The following is a 13,992-nucleotide window of genomic DNA, read 5'->3' as shown; positions in this document are numbered from 1 at the left end:
GCTCACAGCAGACCCTCCCGCAGGTTTTCAGGGGGCTGTAAATCACACAAAAGGAGATTGCCTGTCTTTCTCCCACAGAGCCACTGGTGGATTTGAACCATGTACCTTCGGTTGCCTTGGCAGCACAGCTCCTTACCACTAGGCCATCAGAACTCCCTTTCTCCTTAGTGAAGTATTATGGCAATACATGATGAATGACACATGATAATGTATTATTGTTGTTAATTGCTGTCGAGTTGAGCACAACTCATAGCGACCCTATGAACAAAAGGCCTGAAGTCTTTCTAGAACTATCGACATTTATCAAAGCTCATAGAGTTTCTAGAGGCTTGTTTTTTTAGGAAGCCGATGCCAGTCCTGCTTCCAAATCTGTCTTAAACTGGAAACTCCACCAAACACTGTCCTCCATGAGTAACCATTATGGCATTTGGGACCCCAGTGGCACAAGGTTCAGCATCACAGCTGACCTTGTTACCTCAGTACAGCACACTGACAGAAGTGTGCCGTACCACTTAGAAGAATGTTCCTGCAAAATACAGCAACAACCAACTTTAAATACAAAGGCCCTTCCCGAGATCTTGTTGACCCTAAACAAGAGGCTTAAATTAAATAAATAAATAAACAAACAAACAAGCAAGCAAGCCAACCAATATAGTATGTTTTTTGTTATGTGCCATTGAGTCACCTGCGATCTATAGCGACCCTGTGTACAGCAGCTCTGAACCCTTCCGTGCCCTGAGCCAGTCTCACTAATTGAGACACACCAACCCCCATTGCTCCAGATTCTGTATCAGTCCATCTCATCTGGGTTCTTCCTCCTCTGCTCTGTCCCTCCACCCTTCCGAGCATGAGGTCCTTCTCCAAAGACCTGTCTCTCCTGGCCATGTGCCCGAAGTATGTGAGGCAGAGCTTCAAAATCCTAGCCTCCAATATAAGCATCCTGCAAATTAGTGTGTGCAGTGTGCAAATCATTTCATGTAACCTGTGATATGTAATATGTGAAGTATGCAAATACATGATGTGTTACATGTAATCATGTATTATGCAAATATGGAATGTATTACGTGTGTAAGTTTTAATGTCATCCTCACACGACCATTGTGCTACCAGGTCGCCTCCCTCCTCGAGGTACCATTGTCATATTTAAGAGGGTATCTGTCAGCATAACAGTCTCAGCGTATCAGCATGGTGTGGGAGGAAGCACGGAGGAACTCAGACCACCTCCCTGTCTTCTCTTTCTCTCTCCAGAGGTTCTACGTGGCGTCCTCCCGGCAGCTGAAGCGCCTCGAGTCGGTCAGCCGCTCGCCCGTGTACTCCCACTTCAACGAGACCCTGCTGGGGGTCAGCGTCATCCGCGCCTTCGAGGATCAGGAGCGCTTCATCCGCCAGAGTGACCTGAAGGTGGACGAGAACCAGAAGGCCTACTACCCCAGCATTGTGGCCAATCGGTGAGTGCACCTGGCCTGGCTCCCGCCTTCCTCCTTAAAAAGGAAGAGTGTGGAACCAGTTTCCACCCTGGCAGAAGGGCCGGCCAGACTTGGGATCAGGGACCAGAAGTTCTCGCAGTTTCAAAGCCCTGCAGCCTTTGAACAAGGACACGTCCAGCTGGCTCAAAACAGCTGAGAAGTTGCTGCCATCAACAAGGGCTGCTTCTCCCCACACAAAAACCAGGTCTGTGCGTGGGGCCTTTCCAGTGGGAAACAGCAGCTGTGCCCCGTCAGCTGTGTGCCTTTGACCGGCAGTGCTCCCCAGCATCCTGCCCTGTGACCCGGTCCCCTGATGGAGTCTCCTGCATCAGGAGCTCTGCTGGACTCTCCAGGGGAAGGACCACACGGCTGGATGTCTGGAGAGCAGCCTCACAGGCAGTGCTGGTGCAGAGCACCACGCCTTCCACTGTTTCCCACGCAAATTCAAATGCCGCGGACATCAGATTTGGTTGCTGTGTAGCGCACAGGCAGCCCTGGCTCACCATCACCATTGAACCAGTGAGCATTGCCAGTGATGCCAGGCTGTGTTTGACAGGTGGGCTCCGCTGTTTCACATCCCGCTTCTTCACACAGAGGGGGCTCCACCTGTGGGCGGTGACAGAGTGATTGACAAGTGTCACCTGAGTCACAGTCCACACCATCACCAACACAACACATGTGCATATCTGTCTGTATTTATCACTCTCTCCTTTTCCTTAATTCTAAAATGCGTTTGTTCAGCCACACACCTTTTATATCAGGGTATGTCTGGGTCTGAGGACATTACAAACTATAAACTAAACCTGCCGCTGGTGAATTGAATTTAACCCACAGCAATTTAACCCTCCCTCAGTTTCTGAGGTCATGGATATTTATGGGAGGAGACTTCCCACCTTTTCACCTCACTCAGTGACTGGTGAATCCGAACCACAGACCTTTTCATTATCAGCCTGTTACATTGCATTTAAAATGAGTTTCTTATTCACCTCCCCACCCCAGTCACAACCGAGAAGATCTTTTTCAATCTGTACGGCCTGTTGGCACAGGATAGAGCAGGGTATAGGACTGTTGTACATAGAGTTACTGTAAGTCACAAGCAGCTTGACGGCACATAAGAACAACAGGTTCGGGAGCTCTGGTGGCCTAGTGGCAAGAAGCTGCACTGCAATCCCAGAGGAACACGGTTCAAATCCACCAGATGCTCTGCCAGAGAAGGAGGCGCAATATCCTCCTGTACCAGTCAGATCTAATTTGACGGTACACGCACACAAAGTAATAAAAAAATAAAAAAAAAAAAAAAGAACAACAGGTTCTCTTGAGCTCTGGTGGCCTAGTGGCAAGAAGCTGCACTGCAATCCTAAAAGGCATGCGGTTCAAGGCTGCTCCGAGGGAGAAGGATGGGCAGTCTCCGCCTGTGTGATTAACTGCCTCTGAAAACTCACCAGAGGTCAGCTGTGGATTGTCTCCAACTCTTTGATACACAATAACAACAGAGCCTCTTAGAGTTGAAGACTTACCATTTAGGAATTTATAGAACAATTTTTTTATGTTTACTTGTACTTTATTGATTTTGCAAAGGTATTTGACTGCATGTATCATAACAAATTATGATTAGCATTGAGAAGAATGGTAATCCCAGAACACTTAATTATGCTCGTGCAAAACCTGTGTATAGACCAAGAAGCAGTTGTCTGAACAGAGGAACGTGGTATGGTTTAAAATCAGAAAAAGTGTGCATCAAAGTTTATCTTTTCTCCATACCTATGCACTCTGTTGTTGTGTATTAGAACAACTTTCAAAAAAAAATTCATTATTTTGTGTGTGTGTGTACTGTCAAATCGGATCTGACTGGTACAGGAGGAGATTGTCCCTCCTTCTCCAGCCAGCAGGGAGTCTGGTGGATTTGAACCACTCACTGCTGGGATTGTAGTGCAGTTTCTTGCCATTAGACCACCAGAGATTGCCTAGAACAATTTTTAAAGAAATGTCTAAGTATAAATACTTGAAAGACTAGAATGAGGAAAAGCATTCTAAAAAGGTGGACTCTTCCTCGGGAAGGCTGTGTCTAGAGGAGCACTGTCTTTTGATCCCTGGGGTTGCTGAGTGAAGGAGGAATGGTTGGAATCCTGCCCCCTCAGCCCTCCGCCTCGTCTCACTTCGAGGGTTTTGTGTGTTCAGGGCTGTGAGATGGTCCCTCTCAGCCATGCCACGGAGTCTGCTTCAGTTGACAGAGACCCTAGGCCTGGCCCTGGAGCAGGCGGCCAGGACCCTACAAAGCTGACTGGGCGTGTGTGTGTGTGTGTGTGTGTGTGTGTGTGTCGCCTCCCTGTGCCTCCTGCAGGTGGCTGGCCGTGAGGCTGGAGTACGTAGGCAACTGCATCGTGCTCTTTGCAGCCCTGTTTGCTGTCATCTCCCGGTACAAACTCAGTGCGGGCTTGGTGGGCCTGTCCGTGTCTTACTCGCTGCAGGTAAGAAATCTGCTGCCTTCTCTCATTCTCTCAGTTGAGGAGCCAGTTGGTTGGTTCCCAGGCTCATGGGAGGACAAAGGATTCAGCCGATGGAGGTTTGAGAAAGAGGGGTCCAGCCTGGTGACTTGAGCAGGACACCTACACCCAGATTTCCCTTTTCAGTCAAGGAAACTCCCTGATGGCCTATGAGGATGGCTCCCGCTGCTTTTAAGACTATACATTTCCCTCTGAGCACTGCTTTAGCTGCATTTCACAAACTTTGCCCTGTTGTGTTTTCATAGTAACATCAGGCACAAAGGGATTTTTAATTTCCTTTATGATTACACGAGTTACCCATGCATTACTGAGAACTGTGGTATTTAATCGAGAGATGCAGTGTGTGGCAAATCTGGGTGCTGGTTGTATTTATGTGGGTATGGTTTTCTAGACCTTTTTTTTCCCTGATGTAATGTCATCATTCATAATTATGTAAGTAGAATAACCGTCTCTCATAGGTGACCACATACTTGAACTGGCTCGTGCGGATGTCTTCGGAGATGGAGACCAATATTGTAGCTGTGGAGAGACTCAAGGAGTATTCAGAAACAGAGAAGGAGGTAAAGCCAAGGTCATTGGCCCAACCTTGATTTTCAATGGGAATTGGTTTTGCCAAAAATAAACCTTCCAGCCATACCTTGCATTTCTTTCACCTTCAAACAGAGGGTGAGATGGATGCTGCACCAGGGAGAGACACTTCTTCTGATTGTCTGGGCCCCGTGCAAGCAACTTCTTAGAACCACCAAGTGTTAGCATAAGAATATACATTACAATTGTCCCATCGTTGCCCAGCACGTGGGATGTCCACCATCAGGGCAGTTACAGCAGTCAGAATTAAGTTACAAATAAATTGATGAAAAAGTAAGTAACAAGAGAATCTGTACGTAGATGTTGCAAAAGTCATGATAGGGTAAGGAAGTGGCCAGAATTGGGGAAACCCTGCAGTTCTTTAAGCTAAGTCCTCGTTTTATGGACAGAGAGAAAGGGAGGCAGAGGAGAGGTGAGTGCTTGACGGTGTGGGTGTGGAGAAGAACTGGGAGGAAAACCGAGGTCTCCTGTCTCCAGGGCCACACTGTCCTTAGTAACGACCATATTACCCTAATAACTGCCTTATTTCATCTTCAGACACCACCACCAATTATTGCGTGCTGTCGAGTCGGAACTGACTCATAGCTGACCCTCCAGCAGATTTTCAGAGGCTATAAATCACATGGAAGGAATCTGAACTTCTCTCTCAGAATAGCTGGTGGATTCAAACCACCTGCCTTTGCATTAGCACTGCATTTCCTTATCCACTAGACCACCAGAACTACCAATAGTAGTAGCATCAAGAATAATGATAACTGCAATAATGCCTTGAGAAGACATCACCACCATCAATAATAAAATAACGGACACTTACTGTGCTCTTGGGGGTTGTCAGACGCTATCTTAAATGTTTTCCACCCAACCTGTAACTTTTGTGATCCTAATTTTACAGATGAGGAAATTAAGGCACAGAGAAAGGTTCGATTATTTGCCAATCCCATGACTCAAAAATGGTAGATCAGGTTTAGAACCTGAGACCCTCTTTGCTATTTTGCCAGTGACTTGTAAGAAAATGCCCCTTGAAAATGAGACCAAGTGCTTTCTCAGAAAGTTGGAAACTGAAATCCTATTTGACCCAGCAGTTCCACTACTGGGAATATACCCTAAAAAAAAACAGAGCCCCAGCTCAAATAGATGTATGCACACCCATGTTTATTGCAGCATTATTCACGGTAGCAAAGTGGTGGAAGCAACCCAGATGCCCATCAGTAAATGAATGGATAGAAAACTATGGTACATCCACGCAATGGAATACTATGCAGCATTGAAAAATGATGAAATAGTAAAACATGACTCAACATGGGGGAGCCTTGAGGACATTATGCTAAATGAAATATCTCAGTCACATAAGGATAAAAGACTGCATCACACAGCTGTTATAAAATAGGACAGACACGGGAGGGTTGGGAAGGGAATAGGGAAAGGGTGGGTAGATAATGAACACTGCATTAGAACAGATGAGGGAGAGAACTGTTGGAAAGGGATCCATGATCATGCATTATATGTAATAGTCTGGAACTGTGCATTGTGGGGTGGGTGAGGGAAGTGGGCAGAAGATGTGCAGCAATAAATGAATAAATAAAAGAGGGAGAAAGAGAGGGGGGGAAAAAAATGAAAACGAGACCAGGGCTGTAAAAGGTGGCCTGAGGGATTCAGGGAGGTGACCTATTCCAATGCACTGAGTGAGCCTAGCCTTCATGTGCAAGCTTCATTCAGTGTGGTGTGAGCGCCCTCTGGGGAAATAAGGGAGTATAACACTAGGAGTTTTCCATGCGGGTCACTTGGTGGTATCTAGTTTTCCTTATTTTAGATAACAGCTGTATTGACATACCATTCTAGAGTGAGACGTTAGATTTTTAAAATATTTTTGCTTTTTTAAATTAGTTTCATTAATTTATTTATTCATTCATTTATTTATTTATTTTTTTAGAATAGATTTGAAAAACACAAAAGAGGTCACCCCCAACCCCACCATTATGCACTGGGGGTACCAGAGTGAGCAAACCGGGCAAGGGCTTGTCCTCGGGGTGGCTGTCCAGTGAGCCTGAATGACAGCAGGCACAAATGTGGATGGTCAGAGGTGGCCAGTGTTCAGGGGAAGTGAGAAGGCAGTTGACTTGAGACCTGGGAGGTGTGAGGAATCACACTGCTGGGTCATTAGGGGGAGATCATTCCAGATAAAGAGGGCAACAGGTCAAAGGGCCTGGACATGCCGAGGTCTCTGAGGAGTAGCCAGTGAGGCCAGAGCCGAGAGAACAGGCGTGAGACGGTGGAGGGGCAGCTCACGTGGCCTGGGGCCTGGACCTGGGCTTGCGTCTCTTACTCTGTCCTCTGACTCCACCCCTCCTACCTGCGACCACAGGCTCCCTGGCAAATTGAGGAAACCGCTCCGCCCAGCACCTGGCCTCAGGTAGGCCAAGTGGAGTTCCTGGACTACGGGCTGCGCTACCGAAAGGAGCTGGACCTCGTGCTGAAGCACATCAATGTCACCATCGAAGGGGGAGAGAAGGTGGGTGCCTGGCACTAGCCACTGTCACCTCCCCTCCACGCCCAAGTTTCTGAGGCCCTCTGGGGGGCGGAGAGGGGATCCATGGAAGTGGCAGCTACTTTAGAGGGCATTTAACGGGTGCAGCCCAGTGAGAGCCTCATATTTCTTCAATTTTATTTCTGAGTGTGAATAAATTTCAGGGATGGAAAAATGGGAAAGAGTTGATATAAAAATCCCATTTACTTCTTTTCTTGAAAAATCAGGTTGTCAAGCAATTAGTGGGCCCGGACTCCCCACTTAGCTCTTTCTAGATAAGACTAGTCCCTCCCTACCCTGTCCTTGTAGATGGGATGGAAAGATGTCACTGTCATAGCAAGAGATGTCTCAGTGGAGGCCAGGAATAATTAGGACTTTGGACGTTTGCTGGTCCTGGAACAAAGCATTTCCCTCAAACACTTAGATCTTCTTCAGAAATCTGACCTAAGGTCTTCCTGGCCATCTGCCCTGGGACAGTGCGTTTCCACCTCAGAAATGTCTGCAAGACTCAGAATGTTCTGTTCCCTGGAGATTATTTCTCTCAGTAATGTGATGGGGAAAACAGAGAGAGATAGAATCTCAGTGGGCCTTCATAGCTTGTATTCTGTCAAGAGGGTATCCACGTGCTCACTGCTCTGTGGCTTTTCTGAAAGAGGACGCCTTCCCCTCAGGAGCTCAGAGAAGGGAGAGCTGTGACTCGATGGCAGGAGCCCCTTTAGATGGGGAGCTGCGTCCCCTCACGGCAGCATCGGTGGCACAGATGGTTACGTGCTCAGTTGCTGACCTAAAGGCTGGCAGTTTGAATCCACCTGGAGGCACCTCAAAAAATGACTTGACAGTGGATTTCCACAAGGCCTCCGCCATTGAAAACCCTCAGGAGCACGCAGAGTTCTCCTTTGAAACACAGGGGGTCACGGTGAGCAGGGCAGACTCGACAGCAGCTGGTCAGGTCCCTCGAGTGGAGACAAGTGACAGCCAGGTCACATCTGTAACATCTTTGCGCTCACCTCTCCTGAGAAGAGGGATGGGACCTCCCGGAGGATCTGCTTGAATCCGTGAAATATTTCAACGGCTGTGGAAGGGAGCATCACCAGCAGGGGACTGAAGAGCCTGTGTGGGAAAAATACCCAAAGATCCGACAGATAGCACCTCCAGACAGAACAGAAGGTCCCCACAAGGTCTACAAGGCTGTCACCTTCACAGGAGCATATCACTTGGTCAAGGAGACAGTGAGTTTGAACTGCCACCCGTTGGGTTAGCAGCCAGGCTCATCATCCTTGTGTCCCCAGGCGCCTTGACCTGAGGCCTCTTCCCTCCATCATAACTTGAGTTGAAAGTAATGTTGTTGTTGTTATGTGCTTTTGAGTCACTGGGGACTCCTAGCAACCCTGTGTATAACAGCACTGAAACCTCTATCCTGTGCCAACCTGATTGTCTCCAGCACACCTACCCTCCTTACCCGAGTCAATCCATCTCATTGATGGTCTTCCCCTCCTGCGCTGTCCCTCTACCCTTGTACGCATGATGTCCCTCTCTGAGGACCTGTCCCTCCTTACAGCATGCCCAAAGTATGTCAGACAAAGCCTCAGAAACCTTGCCTCCAAGGAGCAGCCTGGTCTCATGCTCTCTAGGGTGAACCTGCTTGTTTTCCTGGCAGTCTATGGTATATTAATACTCTTCTCCAGCGCCACAGCTCAAAGGCGTCAATTCTCCTTCTATCATCCCTAGTCATTGTCCAGCTCTCTGATGCATAACAAGCAATTGCAAAGACTATGGCCTGAATCAGGCGCACCTTAGTCTCCAGATTGACGTCATTACTCTTCAGTACTCTACAGAGGTCCCTGACAGCAGACTTTTCCAATGCAATTCATCCTTTGGCTTATCTCCTTGGGCCTCACCGAGTTATAAAAAGAACTGATTCCTCCCTCAGGGGACCCAGCAAAGACAGCGAAGTCCCTTGTTAACTTTTGGTCATATCCTGGCTCCAGGGGAAGCTGGTGGAGCACAGGGCTCTGGCAGGAGTTGGGGTAGCAAAGCTGCTCTGGGGGAGATGCCTGAAAGGAGGGAAGAGTGGGGTGAGGTGACCCGCAGAGAGCAGTGCTCCCCTCTCACCAGCCTGTCCTGCCCCACAGGTTGGCATCGTGGGCCGAACAGGCGCTGGGAAGTCATCGCTGACGCTGGGCTTGTTTCGCATCAACGAGTCGGCCGAGGGACGGATCGTCATCGACGGCGTGGACATCGCCAAGATCGGCCTGCACAATCTCCGCTTCAAGATCACCATCATTCCTCAGGTGGGGCTCGGGGCGCGGCCACCGAGGACACACCTGATCGCCCATCTCCTGTCCCTTAACGTTACACTCCCCTTTCTTCTCCACACTCCTCTGAGCCACGGGGTGGGGTGGACCAAGGGTTAGTCTCCATCGGGAGGTCCTGGTTGGTGCCAACAGTTCAGTGATGGACTGTGAACCAGAAGGTTGGCAGTTCAAGCCCACCCAGAGACACATGGAGTCAGTGGGGATCCACTTCTGAAATGCCAGACCTTGAATCTGTCGTAGTGGGTCTCATAGGTCTTACGTGGTCACACATGGATGGGCACCCCAGACCTGTCCAGTCAACTCCGTGGACACGAGCCCAGGCCTTCCTCCACATCCTCAGCTATTGCCATCCTGGGCACCTGGCAAAACCTAGGACAACCTGGCTCCTCGGCTAGCTGATCGGGGGCGATAATCCCTCACTTCATGCTAAGACTCTCCTAAAGTGAGCCTGGTAGAGCGTGACTCCTTCACATGCTGCCTCCTGGTGGCATTTCCTTAGGATCCAGCAGCTGTGTTCCACTGAAGTCCCTTCTCAGAGTCTCTCTTGCAAAACAGAGTAGGAGAGGGGGTGGTGGAGGACACTCGACGCCGGGACACCCAGCCCAGATCCAGGTCCCCTTTGCATATTAAAGGCTCTGAGAAGGCCTGCAAAAGAGAACACATGTATTCCATTCTGTTTAACCTGAGGCCTTCCACACAACTAACATCTACCCCAGAGGCCGTCATCCTGAGCAATTCTGGAACCCCATCTTTGGCCGCTCTGACGAGAACCTCACTGCCCTGTGTCCAGCCTGAGCTGTGCCTCAGATGCCATTCTGTTGTCTGCCTTCTTGACAGGATCCCGTTGTGTTTTCGGGTTCCCTCCGCATGAACCTGGACCCGTTCAACCAGTACTCTGACGAAGAGGTGTGGACATCTTTGGAGCTGGCTCACCTGAAGAGCTTTGTGTCGGCCCTTCCGGATAAGCTCAACCACGAGTGCGCGGAAGGCGGGGAGAACCTGAGGTAGGCGGGGCGGCGTGCAGGTGGCCGGCAGGAGCAGGTGGTAGGGTGGACTCCACACCTTGGGGCAGGCGCTGAAAGGTTTGTCCTCATGGATCTGTGTCTGAAGTAGGTTTGAGTCCCAGCTCTGCCGTAAGCTAGTGGTTTGTCCCAGAGTGTGTCTTAACCTTTTGGAACCTCAATTTCTTTATCTGTAAAATGGGCTCTTTCTACTGTGGTGTCTAAGTATGGGCAGGATATTGCCCTCTGACATCCGCTCCACTCGGTGGAGGGTGGCTATCAGTTATTATTGAGGGCTTTCTAGACTAGTAAGCAAGGAGCCCCTGTCCAGAGCCCTTCCAGCCCCAGCAGTTCTCCCTGGCCTCGGCTGTGCTCGCCTGGCCTCGCCTCCTCCAGCAGCCCTCCCTGGCAGGTTGCCATGGTGATGGCAGAGGTGCAAGAAGGTGTGAGATTCTTTGGACAACCTCTTGTCAATCCCATACCACCTCACGTCTAGCATCTGTGAGGCAACTTGTCCCCTGATTTTTCCCCCCAATCAAGCGTTGGACAGCGCCAGCTATTGTGCCTGGCCCGGGCCCTGCTGAGAAAAACGAAGATCCTGGTGTTGGACGAAGCCACGGCGGCCGTGGACCTGGAAACGGACGACCTCATCCAGTCCACCATCCGGACCCAGTTCGAGGGCTGTACCGTCCTCACGATTGCACACCGACTCAACACCATCATGGACTACACTAGGTGATGCCCTTAGCACGCGGGTCAGCACATTCACTCTCTTGTTCGCACACTGACCACCTAGAGACAGCCCACTGGTGGTCCTGTCTGCACTGCGGGGAGTGCCAGGCCTTCCCAGCACCCATCAGCACATACAGGCTGTCTGCCTGCCTCACGTCTGGGGCTCACAGCCTGCCTCGGGGACTGCTGACTTAGCTGGAGGGGACAGTAAACCCAATATCAAGTAAAAAGGGATCATTTCTTAATGGTTTAAAGATTACAGGCTTGGAAACCCTATAGAGCAGCTCTTTTCTGTTTTCCAGGGTCACTAGGAATCAGAATTGATTCCCTAGAGTCCATATTTGATGCAGAGGGGCTCTCAGCCCCTCTGTGATGGGCACGGCTGGCATCGTGGAGACTCAAGGGAGAGTAGTTGGAAGTGAGGTCAGAAATAGGCCAGGCTGGACCCTGTGAGAATGGGCGAGGCGTCGTCATGGGTCGGGTGAGCAGACGGTGCCATGGCCACAGCCCATCACCGCCTGTTGATAGAGATGCTATCATAAGACCGTCATTTTCATTTACATCCTGTCCCTGGCTGCCTTCACCCTATAAATTCAGTAGGACTGAGTTCCTATTTAGAACATCTTTTCATGACATTGAACCACACTTGGAAGCATCCTTTGTTTTGACACATCTTCCCTTTACTAGTACAGCCTTAGAAATGTGCTAGTGATACCTTCATATCTGTTTCTATGTAATGAATGTTTCTAACCATCAAAGGCAAGACCAGATGTCTACAGACACTGATAATACAAAGCAGTAATAATGAAAACAGGCCAATATAAAAACAGACACATTCAACTTAAGTCAGAACTTAAGTTGGAACTGACAAAGTCAGACAGAGCCCTGTTGGAAGCTAGGAACCGCCTGTACCTCAGACAGAGACCCTCTGGGGTAGTGCACGTGGCTAAATCTGACTACTAGCCGTGTCTGTCAGATATGAAAGGTTGGTGGTGCTGACTCACCTGGCAATGCCCAGGAAGAAAGGCCTGGTGATCTCCTTCTAAAAAATGCCACAGAAGCCCCACGGAACACAGTTCCACTCTGGCACCGACAGGACCCTCACAAGTGGGTGTTGACTCGTGGAGGCAGGTTTTCCTGGCTGTAGACTACGTACGATGTTTCCTTTATACCCTGAGAGCGACGGGTCAGGTGTGAGCAGGGTTGACCTGTTGCCGTTGGTATTGTTCCTCCACCTGCATTAATGGCAGGGAGCAGAGACGGACAGGACTGTGGCTCTGACTGGGAATAGGGGTTGGGGCAGGGGCTCCCAGCCATTGCACAGGTCCTGGGGTTACTCTTCCTCAGAAGACACAGAGGCTGCAAGTGCTGGAGCCTGACCGTCCTAGGTGCGCGTTCCGGAGGAGATGCCCCCACCCTCACTGCTCTCATGCCTGTGTCCCTCCTCCGGCAGGGTGATCGTCCTGGACAAAGGAGAGATCCGGGAGTGCGGACCACCTGCTGACCTCCTGCAGCAAAGAGGCCTCTTCTACAGCATGGCCAGGGACGCTGGCTTGGTGTGAGCCCCGCGCCCTCCCGTCTGGGCAAAGCCACAGGGCCTGTACATCAGGGCTCTGGGAATGCAGACCTCCAGTACTGAAACCAAAAAGAATGAACCAAAACAACCAAGCAAAGCACCGCCCTCCTCCAGCAGCTCCCTGCCTGTCAAACACCCACACGCCACATCCTCTTGCCCTGGGATCGCAAACCCGTGCCCTCTGGTGCTTCCACGGGGCTGTTTGTGAAGAAGTTGGGATACGCTGGTGCCCATACCCTGCCAGCCGCCTCAGGACCTCCAGCTGATGTCACCAGGAAGCTCCCAGCCCCACCCAGAATGCCCCACTTTCTCAGGGCTGCAGTGGTGAGGCCAGGGGTCCGAGGAGCATCCTCCTGGGTCCCACAGGCCACAGACGCACCTCCCACTCACCATGGGGTCTTCCAGATGCTCAGATGCTTGGAGCTGACATCTCCAGGTGGCCATGGCAAGGGCTTCCACAGAAGCCACAAACAGCCTTTTTCAACCTCGCACCTTCTTCTCTTGGAGGAACTCGACTCAGCTCTTGGACGATGAGGACCCCGGGGCCTCGCTGCTCACTCCCCAACTCAGGGGCTCCCCGCCCCACCCCGCATCCCCCTGCCTCTCCTCACTCATGGCTTAGAGTGGGTTAACTGTTCCCCAAAGGAGATGAAGGTCCGCTGATGGTTATAAAGTGTTCACAGTGAAGAGCACTAGGTACCTCTCCCAAGTATTACCTGTCGGTACCCAAAACAGTCCTGTTGAGTCTTCCCCTTCACTTACGTTATTACTATTTTTTTAGTATTGTGACTTTGGAAAGAAATTTACATAGCAAATGAGGTTATCCTTCAGCCATTTCTGTGCATCTTATTCAGTGACATTGGTTCCACTTTTCACTGTGTGTCATCATTTCCATTCTGGTGGTTTTGTTTCCGTTAATCTAGCTTCCCTGTGTGCCCCTTCCTTTCTCATCTCTGGCCTAGGCGAGGTGTTAACTCCCAGGCCTCATTCAAATGATTGTTTAGAAGGCACACAATACTCATGGGTGATGCTATTTTGTAGTCACTCTGTCTGCTGGCTGATAGGTGGCCAACCAGGACTGATTTGATTTCTACGTTTAAAGGATATATCCAGGGCAATAGTACTGGGAATTCCTGTAGTCTCTAATGGCCCAGTAAGTCTGGCCGTTTTTAGTTTTGTTCTCCAGTTCTTTCCTATTTTGTATCCTGGACAACATACTGTCCCAGGTCAGGATGAATAGTCAGGTAATTGGACAGCATATATTTCTTCTGGTTTCAAGGTAATTT

General features: G+C 50.0%; 1 protein-coding gene across 1 annotated transcript in view; it reads left to right on the top strand.

Moving 5' to 3' along the window:
* The window catches only part of ABCC1 (ATP-binding cassette, sub-family C (CFTR/MRP), member 1), a 130,509-nt gene extending 117,817 nt beyond the window's left edge, over positions 1-12,692 (top strand). The window contains exons 25-32 of the mRNA XM_006892719.1: positions 1,249-1,448; positions 3,808-3,934; positions 4,429-4,530; positions 6,921-7,067; positions 9,215-9,373; positions 10,235-10,401; positions 10,939-11,133; positions 12,584-12,692. Of these exons, the coding sequence (XP_006892781.1) occupies positions 1,249-1,448; positions 3,808-3,934; positions 4,429-4,530; positions 6,921-7,067; positions 9,215-9,373; positions 10,235-10,401; positions 10,939-11,133; positions 12,584-12,692 (1,206 nt within the window). The remainder of the gene's footprint in view (positions 1-1,248; positions 1,449-3,807; positions 3,935-4,428; positions 4,531-6,920; positions 7,068-9,214; positions 9,374-10,234; positions 10,402-10,938; positions 11,134-12,583) is intronic.
* Positions 12,693-13,992: the final 1,300 nt, after the last annotated feature.

The sequence above is a fragment of the Elephantulus edwardii genome, unplaced genomic scaffold (genome assembly GCF_000299155.1).
Source record: "Elephantulus edwardii isolate Elephantulus edwardi_28Jun2011 unplaced genomic scaffold, EleEdw1.0 scaffold00117, whole genome shotgun sequence".
NCBI classification, from domain to species: domain Eukaryota; kingdom Metazoa; phylum Chordata; class Mammalia; order Macroscelidea; family Macroscelididae; genus Elephantulus; species Elephantulus edwardii.
This window is presented reverse-complemented; position numbering and strand designations above follow the sequence as displayed.